Genomic DNA, 13,240 nt, shown 5'->3' with positions numbered 1-13,240 from the left:
TTAATTTTTTAAAAATAAATATCGTGTTTTTTTTTAAATTTTGTGTTGTTGAGTTATTTTTCATGCATCCCATCTAAGATATCTGAAGCTATGTCTTTTTTGGATTTCGCAACCAAAAGTATTCTCGAAGTCTAAATGAATCTATAAAAAGTATTTAAATAAATTCCTATTTGAATAAATTTATACTTTATAAGTTCTAGATTTCTTGGCTACCTCATGTGAACCTCGTATTTTCATTTCACACTTTGTTTATCATAAGATATTTTTTAGAAGTTATACGTTTTTCGCTGCATTTTAATTATTAAAACTATTTATTACTTTTTCTCGCTGTTTAATATTTTCAACAAAAATAATTTTAAAAAAAATAAAAATTCAAGAAATGAAAACCAGTACTTTACTGCCTTATTTTTGCTGTAAATGTTACGAATTTTACAAAATACTTGTGACATGCTTTGAAAGCGTTTCTAAGTTTTGACAATCTAAATTAAATTTTTCTGTAAAAAAATTTTGTAAATCAATTAAAATGATCTTAATTTTTTATAATTTTAGAGTAACGAACACCCACTCTTAAAGAAAATTTTATTAATTTTTGCTGCTTAATTTCTATTGAATCAATTAATATTTCTATCTCTTTAAAACGAGCTAGATTGATTATAAAATCTGTTAATAACAATATAATATAATCAAACGTAAATGTTTATATCATAAGTATAATCAAAAGAGGTTATTAAGATTAATATTCCAAAAATATCAAATTCATTGACAGAATATTGGATATCGTTTTCATAGGGCAGTTTAATTGCACTATAATTGAATGAATACTAATATTTTCATTGTTAATATTTATTGCAAAATATAGCTCGAAAATTACTATTTTATAAGCATTTTATAATCTTTTTAAAAATGACTCTTCATTTAGTTCAAGATATCAACAATTGAGGGCGCTACAATACTTATTTTAATTCTCACTACGTTAACGCCATTACATCGACTTTCACATTGCTTATATCATTCGATTTATTGTTGTACATCACTGCAAGTTTTGTTTAATATTGCAGACAAAGTAAATTGCACTTATTGAAATAAATTTGATTTCAAGACAATGTTCATTACATATTATTACAAGCCAATTTTTGCAGCCGATATTTTTCTACTCGTTCTCTGCTTCTTTATTGAAGGTAAGTTATTCATCTTATTATTCTTGTTTTTATCTAAGAAATTATTATTATAGAAAATACTTACTTTTAAATTATATACATTGATGCCTACATTAATTTATAAAATGAAATTTATACTTATTTAGTTACTCTGATCTTTGAAAGTAGACATAATTGTTATTCATTTAGCAAAGCTTTTAAATGTAACAATTTAGCACTATTACAAAAATATGACTTTAAATTACACCGCAAGTTTATGTATGGTTTTCTAAAATTAAAATTGGTTTCTGAAGTTATTTCCCCAAATATGCTAAAAATAACCAGGTTGAATAATTCAAACCAGCATTCATTTTATATTATTGGTATTTATCTGGCAAACAAAAATGTCAGTATGTTACTAAAATTTTCTCATAAAAATAAAATTCTATTTTTTAGTAACTTCTCTTTTCTATTTCGTTATTCATCGTTTTTTTTTCCAAATATTTTTAAAAGAATAAACTCTGCATTTGAAGTTTTTTTTAAACGAAAAATTACATTAATTTTATTTTATTTCTAATTTTAATGTGCAATTTAGGAAGTTAATCAGTACATAAAAAATATTCATGCGTACATATTCTTTGATATGATTGGATGATATATTAGATGATACATTCACATAATAGATGATACATTCGCATATTAGATGATACATTCACATAATAGCTGATGCATTCGCATATTAGATGATACATTCACATAATAGATGATACATTCACATAATAGCTGATACATTCACATGTTAGATGATACATTCACATATTAGATGATACATTCACATAATAGATGATTCATCCACATATTAGATGATACATTCAGATAATAGCTGATACATTCACATATTAGATGATACTTTCACATATTAGATGATACATTCAAATATTAGATGATACATTGACATAATAGATGATACATTCACATATTAGATGATACATTCACATATTAGATGATACATTTTCAAAGAGCTACGTCTATGTTGCAAAAAAATATTTTCAATTTAAAAGCTAACATGCTTAAAATCTTGTTCATTCTTAAATGTGTGTATTCTTTTTTCAATTTATGTGTGATGTGCTTTAAAGCATATTTTATCACAGAATAAATAAGGATAACTTTAATGAAGAAAACATAGTTGAAATACTAATACGTATTGCTTTTATTCAATAATTTTCGAAATTTAACAAAATATTTTAATAGATATTGTAATAGAAGAAATCTTAATGAATTCCAGGAAGAGCGGGAGATTCATTGTCCATACAGCCATTTTCTTTTCCCAATCATTCTATTGTTGGAAAACGAGTCAATGCTATCTGCGCCATTCAAGACACCTACAGAGGCCAAATGGAGTTCAAATGGCTCCACAACGGTAAAGAGTTAGTAAAGGGTTCGAATGTTGAAATAAGATCTCTGCAAGATCTCTCCACTTTAGTCATTAACCCTTTAACGGAAGCTGATTCTGGTAACTATTCCTGCATTGTTAACAGCCGTGGTTTGTCATCAAGTTATCACACATTCTTGGAAGTCTTAAGTGAGTACCTCATGCCTAACTAAGTCTTTTTAAAGCTTTAATAACTATCAGATACTGTCCCCGGTTTTCTAAGATTCTATGTAAAATCTTAATGGTCACGTGATATTACACAGCTTTACTGTTTTTACGAGACTGAAATCTGTTTGCTTGCGTTCGATTATCAATGGGCGAAATGAGACGATATACAATATAAATTTGACGGTTGGATAAATCAAGGGATATGTTATATAAATATAGACTATTTATTATATCAGGTATTATATTATAATAATTAGATCCAATGATTAGACACACTGTAGTGTTTTAAGAATGGCATGTTTTGCACGCGTTTATAGGCAATACTTTTATTTTCAAACATAATGGAATGGAGTTTGATTCAAAAGATTTTTTATATACTTCCTATTTGTATTTATTTTCAACGTATTGCATTACAATGTTAACCCATTGATAGAGGAGTGTAAACAAGTGCAAACCGGTTTCAGTCGAGGAAAAACAGTGAAGCTGTAGAGTATCACTTGATATTTTATAATTTTACATAAAATCTTAGAGTGCGTCTTATAATATGGCCGGGGACTGTATGTGATAGCGTTAATCTAACCTCACTGAAATATGTATTTAAAAGTTATTGCTCCAAATCCTTTTCAATTATATACCTGCAAGTTACGGAGAAGGAATATCTCGATCCTGATTGGTAGTTGAAACGTGGCATTTTTTTACGTTATCAACTGTTCTTTCCTTGTTATTTCGAGTAAGCCAAGACCGCCAAGGATCAATTATCTTAAGTGACACATTCTTGCACAAATATTTCAATTCTTCCACTAGATATTTCTCAAGAAAAAAAAACAAGCCATGTAGAACATAAACCAATTAGCAATGCATCTAATTTGCAAAGTACACAAAGCAAAAGTACATCACAGTTACAATAAAATGCATAAACAAATAATGAATCTAAGGGAATTAAAAGACGAGAAAGAAGTAATTTTCAATGAATTCCATGTGCAATAGAACACTGTATTTAAATAACTTTATGTTAATAACCTTTCTAACTTATGCGGCAAAACTTGGCTCAACTTTAACACACTATTTTGCTCATAAACAATAAGTTGGAGTTGGCGTCATAGGTCACATGTGAAGGTATCCGTGATTCTCTTCTTGAAGTGCAAGTACCCAATTCATTTTAGTTGTGCTTCAGAAAAATAAACAATTTACTACATCTATACAAATCAGCACTAAAACACTTTTTTTAAACTCCACTAGACATGCTCACAAATATATTTTGTAATACAATGAAGTTACATTTGAAGTGTCATTAAATTATTTAAACTGTATTGAAAAATTTCCATTTACAATTATAGACAGTATTATGCAGTTTTTCCAAATAATAAGCGTTTGATTACTGCTCTAATATTTAACCAATTTCTGTTTTTTTCCTGCGTGATTTTCTTTTAATTATTAATATTTCTGTTGAAAATGTTTTCAAGTTGAAATTTGCTGTTGCTCTAATTAATTTCTTCACAAGAAAATTCGCAAGAAATTCAACATGACAATTATTTTTTTTTCTTTTTCAATTATGTTTTACTTAAAAATCATAAGAATACTTTTTGTGTTTTTTAGTTCCTCCAACATGGAAGGAAGTTCCACGTGACATTGATTCTTTAAGTGGTGATACAGTTCATTTAAACTGTAAAGGTTCTGGAATACCTCAACCTACTACATCATGGTCTAAATCGTCAGGTAAGTGCTCCTCATTCGAAGTAAAAAGTAAAATAATATAAACAATATGTTAATGTTATCTAATTGTTAGTTTACTCTGAGTTTAGAAAAAAAACATTATTAATTTTTTAAAAAAATCTTAGAGTTAAAGGCAAACTTACGCAATTTGATATTCCAATTATGAGCGTTATTAGTAAAAAAAGTATTTACTTACAGCTTTTTTCGAAATATAAAAATTAAAGTATAAAGTATTAAAGTTGGTTAAAATTAAAGTATAATATTTTCAAAAATTTGAGTTAGAAGAAATAAATTTCATTAAAATTGACTTAAGTCATTTTTCACATCATTTTTCACCCATGCTGCCTACCATTTTCGTAAAACAATAATACTAAATTTTCAAAACTTGTAGATTATACAAGATACGTTATATAATATATACACAAATCTCTAACGTAACCTTGTGAAAAAGGCCGAATTTGTTTCTTGCTAGTGGCAACAATAATGTCTCGATTCCATTAAAAATGGCGGACAGTTTGTAATTGAAAAACAAATAATAAAAGAAGTGAAACAGTAAAGAAAATGACGTATTTCGGGTATCTATCACATATTTTATCTAAATTATATGCAATGAATAAGTTGGCGACTAAAATATAAAAAAGTAGTTAGAAGTTATTCGCCATTTTAATTATATGTTTAAATTACTAAAATATGAAGTCAACATTCTTTATTAAATACAAATATTATACGTTATATAAATCAATTTTATTCGACCCATATTAAACACAATTGAAGTAAACATGGAAACTTACAATGCAATGAGTATTGTAGGTGCAAAATGTAAATAAAGACAAAAGAAAAACTGCTTATTCTTATATATTTAATTATAAAAAAAACTTAATTTTAAACATTTTAAACCATGAAAGCTAACTTTAAATACAAATAATGTTATACTGATAAAAATACTTAATTCTATTGGTCAGTTACAGCAGAGAGATGCTATAGTATGCAATTTTCTTATTGTTACAATATGGCTGATGATAATTTACACGTTTGTTGCCCGTATTATTCAGAAACCATCACCATTTAAAGAGTAGCCCTTCTCTAAGCTAACTCCCTAAGGAAATGGATTATTCAACTCTAATGCAGATAAGGGAATATATCTTTTTGTTTATTGTGAGCATTACTGCTTTCAAAGGAATAAACGGTATTGGTCTTTGTACGAGTCAATTGCTTTATAGAATATTAGTCTTATTACGAGTAAATCTCTTAAACGAGTATTGGTCTTTGTAAGAGTAAATCGCTAAAGCGAATATTGGTCTTTGTACGAGTAAATCTCTTAAACGAGTATTAGACTTTGCACGAGTAAATTTCTTAAACGAGTATTAGACTTTGCACGAGTAAATTTTTTAAACCAGTATTGGTCTTTGTAAGAGTAAATCTCTTAAACGAGTATTAGACTTTGTACGAGTAAATCTCTTAAATGAGCAATCTTTGTACCAGTAAATTTCTTAAACAAGTATTGGTCTTTGTAAGAGTAAATCGCTTAAGCGCGAATATAGGTCTTTGTACGAGTAAATTGCTTAAACAAGTATTGGTCTTTGTACGAGAAAATTTTTTAAACAAGTATTGGTCTTTGTACGAGCAAATTTTTTAAACGAGTATTGGTCTTTGTACGAGTAAATCGCTAGACTGCCATGTTTTAAAATCTGGTAGGCGAGCAAAGGCTTGCGAAGCGATCCGAAGCTGTTCCGGAGTTGGTGAGCAACAGTGAGCAGGAGATGATAGATCTCTAGATTAACAATAAATTAATAAATTTCAGTTAATTTTCAATCATTATAATTCCCAAAATAAGATTTAGAATAATAGATATTTTGAATGGGTTCGAAATTATTTTAAATAATTTTTTGAACTAGTTGTGATTGTAATTTCCTTTAAATTACAAAAAGATGTTTTTTTTTTCAGGGGAAAATAATGATTTTAATCATATGTTGGAATCTAAAGATATCGTCACGTTTCAGAATGGAACTTTAGTTATACATTCGATTACAAGAGAAGACGGTGGATTGTATAGATGCAATGTTTCCAATGGAATAGGAACTCCTCTTATTAAAACAGTTGCTATCAAAGTTATAGGTATACTTTACATTAAGAAATATTCCATTCTTTTCAAAGATTTTGATGTGTAAAAGTGTTATTTAATTACATACATTTAAGTGCATTTCTGTTTTGTTGATTATCTTATAAAAGAATTAGCCGTACTACCGACTGCTGAATATGTATGATTATATGATGTTTAATCATCATTTTCTCACAAAAAATACGATGTATTTCGTTATTTCTTGTTTTTGTCTTTTATTATCTTTATTTTTCATGGTTTGTATTAAATAATGAACAGTTTAAAAAGCTAACGTACGGCAATAGCTTATGCTGTATCCGATTATATATATTTGATGCGTTGCCTTCACAATTATTTGCTTACAAAAACGCTATCATACTAACAATTGCTAAATATGCATGGTTATATAATATTTAATCATTTTCTCACAAAAAATGCAATGTATATTGTTATTTCTAGTTGTTTTCTTTTAAATTATAATTTTATCTTTATTTGTCAATTGTAAACGTTTTCACTTATAGATAAAATTGCATATACATACTATAAGTTATTTACAGTTATTTGTTAACCATTTATGTTGTAATTGTAGTTGTTGTAGTTCATTTTCGTCGCACTAGAGCTGCACAATGGGCTATTGGCGATGGTCTGGGAAACATCCCTCAGGATGATCCGAAGACATGTCATCACAATTTTGATCCTCTGCAGAGGGGATGGCGCCCCCGCTTCGGTAGGCCGACGACAGGCACGTGAAGTTGAGCAATTTACGGCAGAACAGTTTAACGAGGACCCATACCGCACACCCTCGGTCCCTACGCAGACTGATCCAAGTGGTCACCCATCCACACACTGACCACAGCCAGTGATGCTTGACATTGGTGATCTGCTGGGAACCGTGTCNATATATATATATATTTGCTGCGTTGCTTTGACAATTATTGGGTTATAAAAACGCTAGCCTTACTAATGACTGCTGAGTATGTATGATTATATAATATTTAATCATCATTTTCTCACACAAAACACAATGTAATCTGTTATCTCTCATTGTTTTCCTCAAAATTATTGTTTTTATCTTTATTTGTTAATCGTAAACATTTTCACTTATGCAAATGCTTAGACTATATACAAATTATTTACAGTTATTCGCTAACCATTTATGATTCCTTGGACATTTTTTTTCATGATTCTTGTTAAATAATCAATTTAAATGGATAATGTGAGCAATAGCTTACGCCAAATCCGATATATGTATTGTTTTGCGTTGCCTTGACAATTATAAAAACGCCTTACGTGTATTTATTATTTGTTATTTTAATGTTACTCTTTTTCTCTAACAAATATATATACAGAATCAACTATTCATTACAGTACTCGAGCTGTATATGAATATGCTTATATTTTATTCATATACAGTTATAAACGAATATTATTCATTATACATGCATTCATATACATTGAATACTTCATATATACTTATATGCTATTCATTCCAACAAATCTTTTGTTTTTGTCAAAGGAAAGCTAGGTAAATATAAAAATAATTCCGTTTTTTTGTGCAATTCCTTGTCGTTACTGAAAACATATTGAATACTTTCACGCACGCCTTTTACATCATTTTATATCAACGCTTTTTTTAGACTTGCTTTTCGATTTCTTTCCTTCTGTAGGAAAGTTTGAATTAGTTACAATCTAATATATATAATTCTCTTACGTGGTTCCCAAATTTTGGCTGTATTTCTTTTCCGCGGTGGCAACGATTGCTTTGTTTTGTTTACGTTACTATTTCTCTTACACGGCGAATCGACCCATGATTGCCGCTAAAAATGTCACATGCCAAATCTCGCTGAGGTGTTTCAACATATAGCGCTTTTAAAAACGGAAACTGAAATAACCAGAGAGCATCAGCTGCGGCAATCTCATACTATTAAGCTAGGCAGAAGTGAGTAGTCTTTGTCGAATCGATTGTAGCTTATATCAATCGCCCGTAATGGAATCACCAGTTTCTAGCAGCTCATAGTATACAAAACTATTCACCATTTATCTTTCACCATTTACCATTCTTTATTCACCATTAACCATTCTGGAAACGTCGAAACCATTCCCTACATGATTTATCAGTTGGAGCATTGTCAACATAAACTTCTACAAGCATTCGATGCGCTTCAGCTTCACTTTTCTTCCAATTAAAGCAGAAACATAAAACCTCCCGCAAATGGTGCTTCATTACCGCAAAATTTGACATTCAACAAAGTAAAAAACAAGGGTTTTGTATGAAGCTCAAAGCAATATAAACTGAATATTATTGACGGATGTTTGACCTCTCTAAAACCACTGAAACCAGCTGTCACTATTCATAACAGCAGAGCCATTTTTTTAAAAACGGACCGCTAATAATAAAGCGTTTCTGTGTTCTTTTATACTGTGAAAAAATACAGTGGTTCATCTAACAAACAGTGAATTTTCATTTTGTAAACAGAGTGTAAAANTGCAATAGAACACTGTATTTAAATAACTTTATGTTAATAACCTTTCTAACTTATGCGGCAAAACTTGGCTCAACTTTAACACACTATTTTGCTCATAAACAATAAGTTGGAGTTGGCGTCATAGGTCACATGTGAAGGTATCCGTGATTCTCTTCTTGAAGTGCAAGTACCCAATTCATTTTAGTTGTGCTTCAGAAAAATAAACAATTTACTACATCTATACAAATCAGCACTAAAACACTTTTTTTAAACTCCACTAGACATGCTCACAAATATATTTTGTAATACAATGAAGTTACATTTGAAGTGTCATTAAATTATTTAAACTGTATTGAAAAATTTCCATTTACAATTATAGACAGTATTATGCAGTTTTTCCAAATAATAAGCGTTTGATTACTGCTCTAATATTTAACCAATTTCTGTTTTTTTCCTGCGTGATTTTCTTTTAATTATTAATATTTCTGTTGAAAATGTTTTCAAGTTGAAATTTGCTGTTGCTCTAATTAATTTCTTCACAAGAAAATTCGCAAGAAATTCAACATGACAATTATTTTTTTTTCTTTTTCAATTATGTTTTACTTAAAAATCATAAGAATACTTTTTGTGTTTTTTAGTTCCTCCAACATGGAAGGAAGTTCCACGTGACATTGATTCTTTAAGTGGTGATACAGTTCATTTAAACTGTAAAGGTTCTGGAATACCTCAACCTACTACATCATGGTCTAAATCGTCAGGTAAAGTGCTCCTCATTCGAAGTAAAAAGTAAAATAATATAAACAATATGTTAATGTTATCTAATTGTTAGGTTACTCTGAGTTTAGAAAAAACATTATTAATTTTTAAAAAAAATCTTAGAGTTAAAGGCAAACTTAAGCAATTTGATATTCCAATTATGAGCGTTATACTGTTAGTAAAAAAAGTATTTATTTACAGCTTTTTTCGAAATATAAAAATTAAAGTATAAAGTTTTAAAGTTGGTTAAAATCAAAGTATAATATTTTCAAAAATGTGAGTTAGAAGAAATAAATTTCATTAAAATTGACCCAAGTCATTTTTCACATCATTTTTCACCCATGCTGCCTGTCATTTTCGTAAAACAATAATATATTTTCAAAACTTGTAGATTATACGAGATACGTTTTATAATATATTCACAAATCTCTAACGTAACCTTGTGAAAAAGGCCGAATTTGTTTCTTGCTGGTGGCAACAATAATGTCTCGATTCCATTAAAAATGGCGAACAGTTTGTAATTGAAAAAAAAATAATAAAAAAAATAAAACAGTGATGAAAGTGACGTATTTCGGCTATCTATGACTTATTTATCAAAATTATATGCAATGAATAAGTTGGCGAATAAAATATAAAAAATACATTCGCTATTTTAATTATATGTTAAAATTACTAAAATATTAAGTTAACATCCTTCGTTAAATACAGATTATATGTTATGTAAACCAATTTTATTCGACCCATTTTAAATACAATTGAAGTAAACATGGAAACTTACCATGCAATGAGTTTTGTAGGTGCAAAATATAAAAAAAAGACAAAAGAAAGACTGCTTATTCATATACATTTAATTAAAAAAGAACTTTGATTTTAAATATTTTAAACCATGAAAGCTAACTTTAAATACAAATAATGTTATACTGATAAAAATATTTAATTCGTCAGTTACGGCAGATGAATCGAAAAATTAGTATGCAATTTTCTTACTGTTACAATATGGCTGATGATAATTTAATTGTGTTTTCTACACATAATTCAGAAACAAGTACCATTTTATGAGCAGCTCTTCTTTTCCAAGTTAACTCCCTAAGGAAATGGATTATTCAACTCTAATGCAGATAAGGGAATATATATTTTTGTTTATTGTGAGCATTACTGCTTTCAAAGGAATAAACAGTATTGGTCTTTGTACGAGTTAATTGCTTAATAGAATATTAGTCTTATTACGAGTAAATTGCTTAAACTGGTATTGGTCTTCGTACGAGTAAATCGCTTAAACGAGTATTAGACTTTGTACGAGTAAATCTCTTAAACGAGCATTAGACTTTGTACGAGTAAATCTCTTAAACGAGCAATCTTTGTACCAGTAAATTTCTTAAACAAGTATTGGTCTTTGTAAGAGTAAATCGCTTAAGCGAATATTAGACTTTGTACGAGTAAATCTCTTAAACGAGTATTAGACTTCGTACGAGTAAATCTCTTAAACGAGCAATCTTTGTACCAGTAAATTTCTTAAACAAGTATTGGTCTTTGTACGAGTAAATTTTTTAAACGAGTATTGGTCTTTGTACGAGTAAATCGCTAGACTGCCATGTTTTAAAGTCTGGTAAGCGAGCAAAGGCTTGCGAAGCGATCCGAAGCTGTTCCGGAGTTAGCGAGCAATAGTGAGCAGGTGATGGTAGATCTCTAGTTTAACAATAAATTAATAAACTTCAATTAATTTTTAATCATTATAATTCCCAAAATAAGATTTAGAATAATAGATATTTTGAATGAGTTCGAAATAATTTTTTGAACTTGTTGTGATTCTAATTTCCTTTAAATTATAACAAGATGCTTTTTTTCAGGGGAGAATAATGATTTTATTCATATGCTGGAATCTAAAGATATCGACACGTTTCAGAATGGAACTTTAGTTATACATTCGATTACAAGAGAAGACGGTGGATTGTATAGATGCAATGTATCCAATGGAATAGGAACTCCTCTTATTAAAACAGTTGCTATCAAAGTTATAGGTATACTTTACATTAAGAAATATTGCATTTTTCTCTAAGATTTTGATGTGTAAAAATGTTATTTAATTACATACATTTAAGTCCATTTCTTTTCTGTTGATTATCTTATAAAAGAATTAGCCATTCTATCGACTGCTGAATATGTATGATTATATGACGTTTAATCATCATTTTCTCACAAAAAATACGATGTATTTCGTTATTTCTTGTTTTTGTCTTTTATTATCTTTATTTTTCATGGTTTGTATTAAATAATGAACAATTTTAAAAGCTAACGTACGGCAATAGCTTATGCTGTATCCGATTATATGAATTTGCTGCGTTACCTTGACAATTATTTGCTTACAAAAACGTTATCATACTAACTATTGTTAAATATGCATGGTTATATAATATTTAATCATCTTCTCACAAAAAATGCAATGTATATTGTTATTTCTCGTTGTTTTCTTTTAAATTATAGTTTTATCTTTATTTGTCAATTGTAAACGTTTTCACTTATAGATAAAATTGCATATACATACTATAAGTTATTTACAGTTATTTGTTAACCATTTATGTTGTAATTGTAGTTGTTGTAGTTCATTTTCGTCGCACTAGAGCTGCATAATGGGCTACTGGCGATGGTCTGGGAAACATCCCTCAGGATGATCCGAAGACATGTCATCACAATTTTGATCCTCTGCAGAGGGGATGGCACCTCCGTTTCGGTAGGCCGACGACAGGCACGTGAAGTCGAGCAATTTACGGCAGAACAGTTTAACAAAGACCGATACCGCTCACCCTCGGTCCCTACGCAATCTGATCAAAGTGGTCACCCACCTGCCTACTGACCGCAGCCAGTGATGCTTGACTTCGGTGTTCTACTGGGAACCGTGTCTTAACGATCAGTCCACTGCGGGACTGTAAAAAAATAAAACCATAAATAANCAATATATATATATATATATATTTGCTGCGTTTCTTTGACAATTATTGGGTTATAAAAACGCTAGCCTTACTAATGACTGCTGAATATGTATGATTATATAATATTTAATCATCATTTAATCATCATTCGGGGGTTGGCGAGCTTTAACGAGCAGGGGGCGCAGCCGACTAGTTATAAATATTTTGTTTAAGTATATTAAAGGTATGATGACATCGTCTTCGTTTTATACTTGCAACAACATTGTTAAACATTTTTTTTAGATTCAGTTTTGGAATTTTATAATTTAATAATGGGTAAGTAATTAATGCATAAACAAGTGTTTCCGAAAAAGCATTCTTTTAAAAAAAGCATTAAAAAGAAGTATAGAAAAGTATTATTTATGCAGCAAATGATATCCAAATGTAACGTAATAACTAATGAGTAAAAATATTTCAAACTATCATGCAATATAATAAAGGGGTAAAAACGTTCGTTGCTATAATACCATGGTTTTATTTTACATCTATGTTTTTTAGGTATTGTC

The 13,240-nt window shown here is 29.1% G+C and overlaps 1 protein-coding gene across 1 annotated transcript in view; it reads left to right on the top strand.

The window, feature by feature from the left end:
* The window catches only part of LOC107452020 (cell adhesion molecule Dscam1-like), a 140,555-nt gene that overhangs the window by 23,309 nt on the left and 104,006 nt on the right, over positions 1-13,240 (top strand). Inside the window, exons 9-13 of the mRNA XM_071180863.1 lie at positions 2,422-2,718; positions 4,333-4,452; positions 6,394-6,564; positions 9,651-9,770; positions 11,616-11,786. Of these exons, the coding sequence (XP_071036964.1) occupies positions 2,422-2,718; positions 4,333-4,452; positions 6,394-6,564; positions 9,651-9,770; positions 11,616-11,786 (879 nt within the window). The remainder of the gene's footprint in view (positions 1-2,421; positions 2,719-4,332; positions 4,453-6,393; positions 6,565-9,650; positions 9,771-11,615; positions 11,787-13,240) is intronic.

This window comes from Parasteatoda tepidariorum, chromosome 5 (genome assembly GCF_043381705.1).
Source record: "Parasteatoda tepidariorum isolate YZ-2023 chromosome 5, CAS_Ptep_4.0, whole genome shotgun sequence".
Lineage (NCBI taxonomy): Eukaryota > Metazoa > Arthropoda > Arachnida > Araneae > Theridiidae > Parasteatoda > Parasteatoda tepidariorum.
This window is presented reverse-complemented; position numbering and strand designations above follow the sequence as displayed.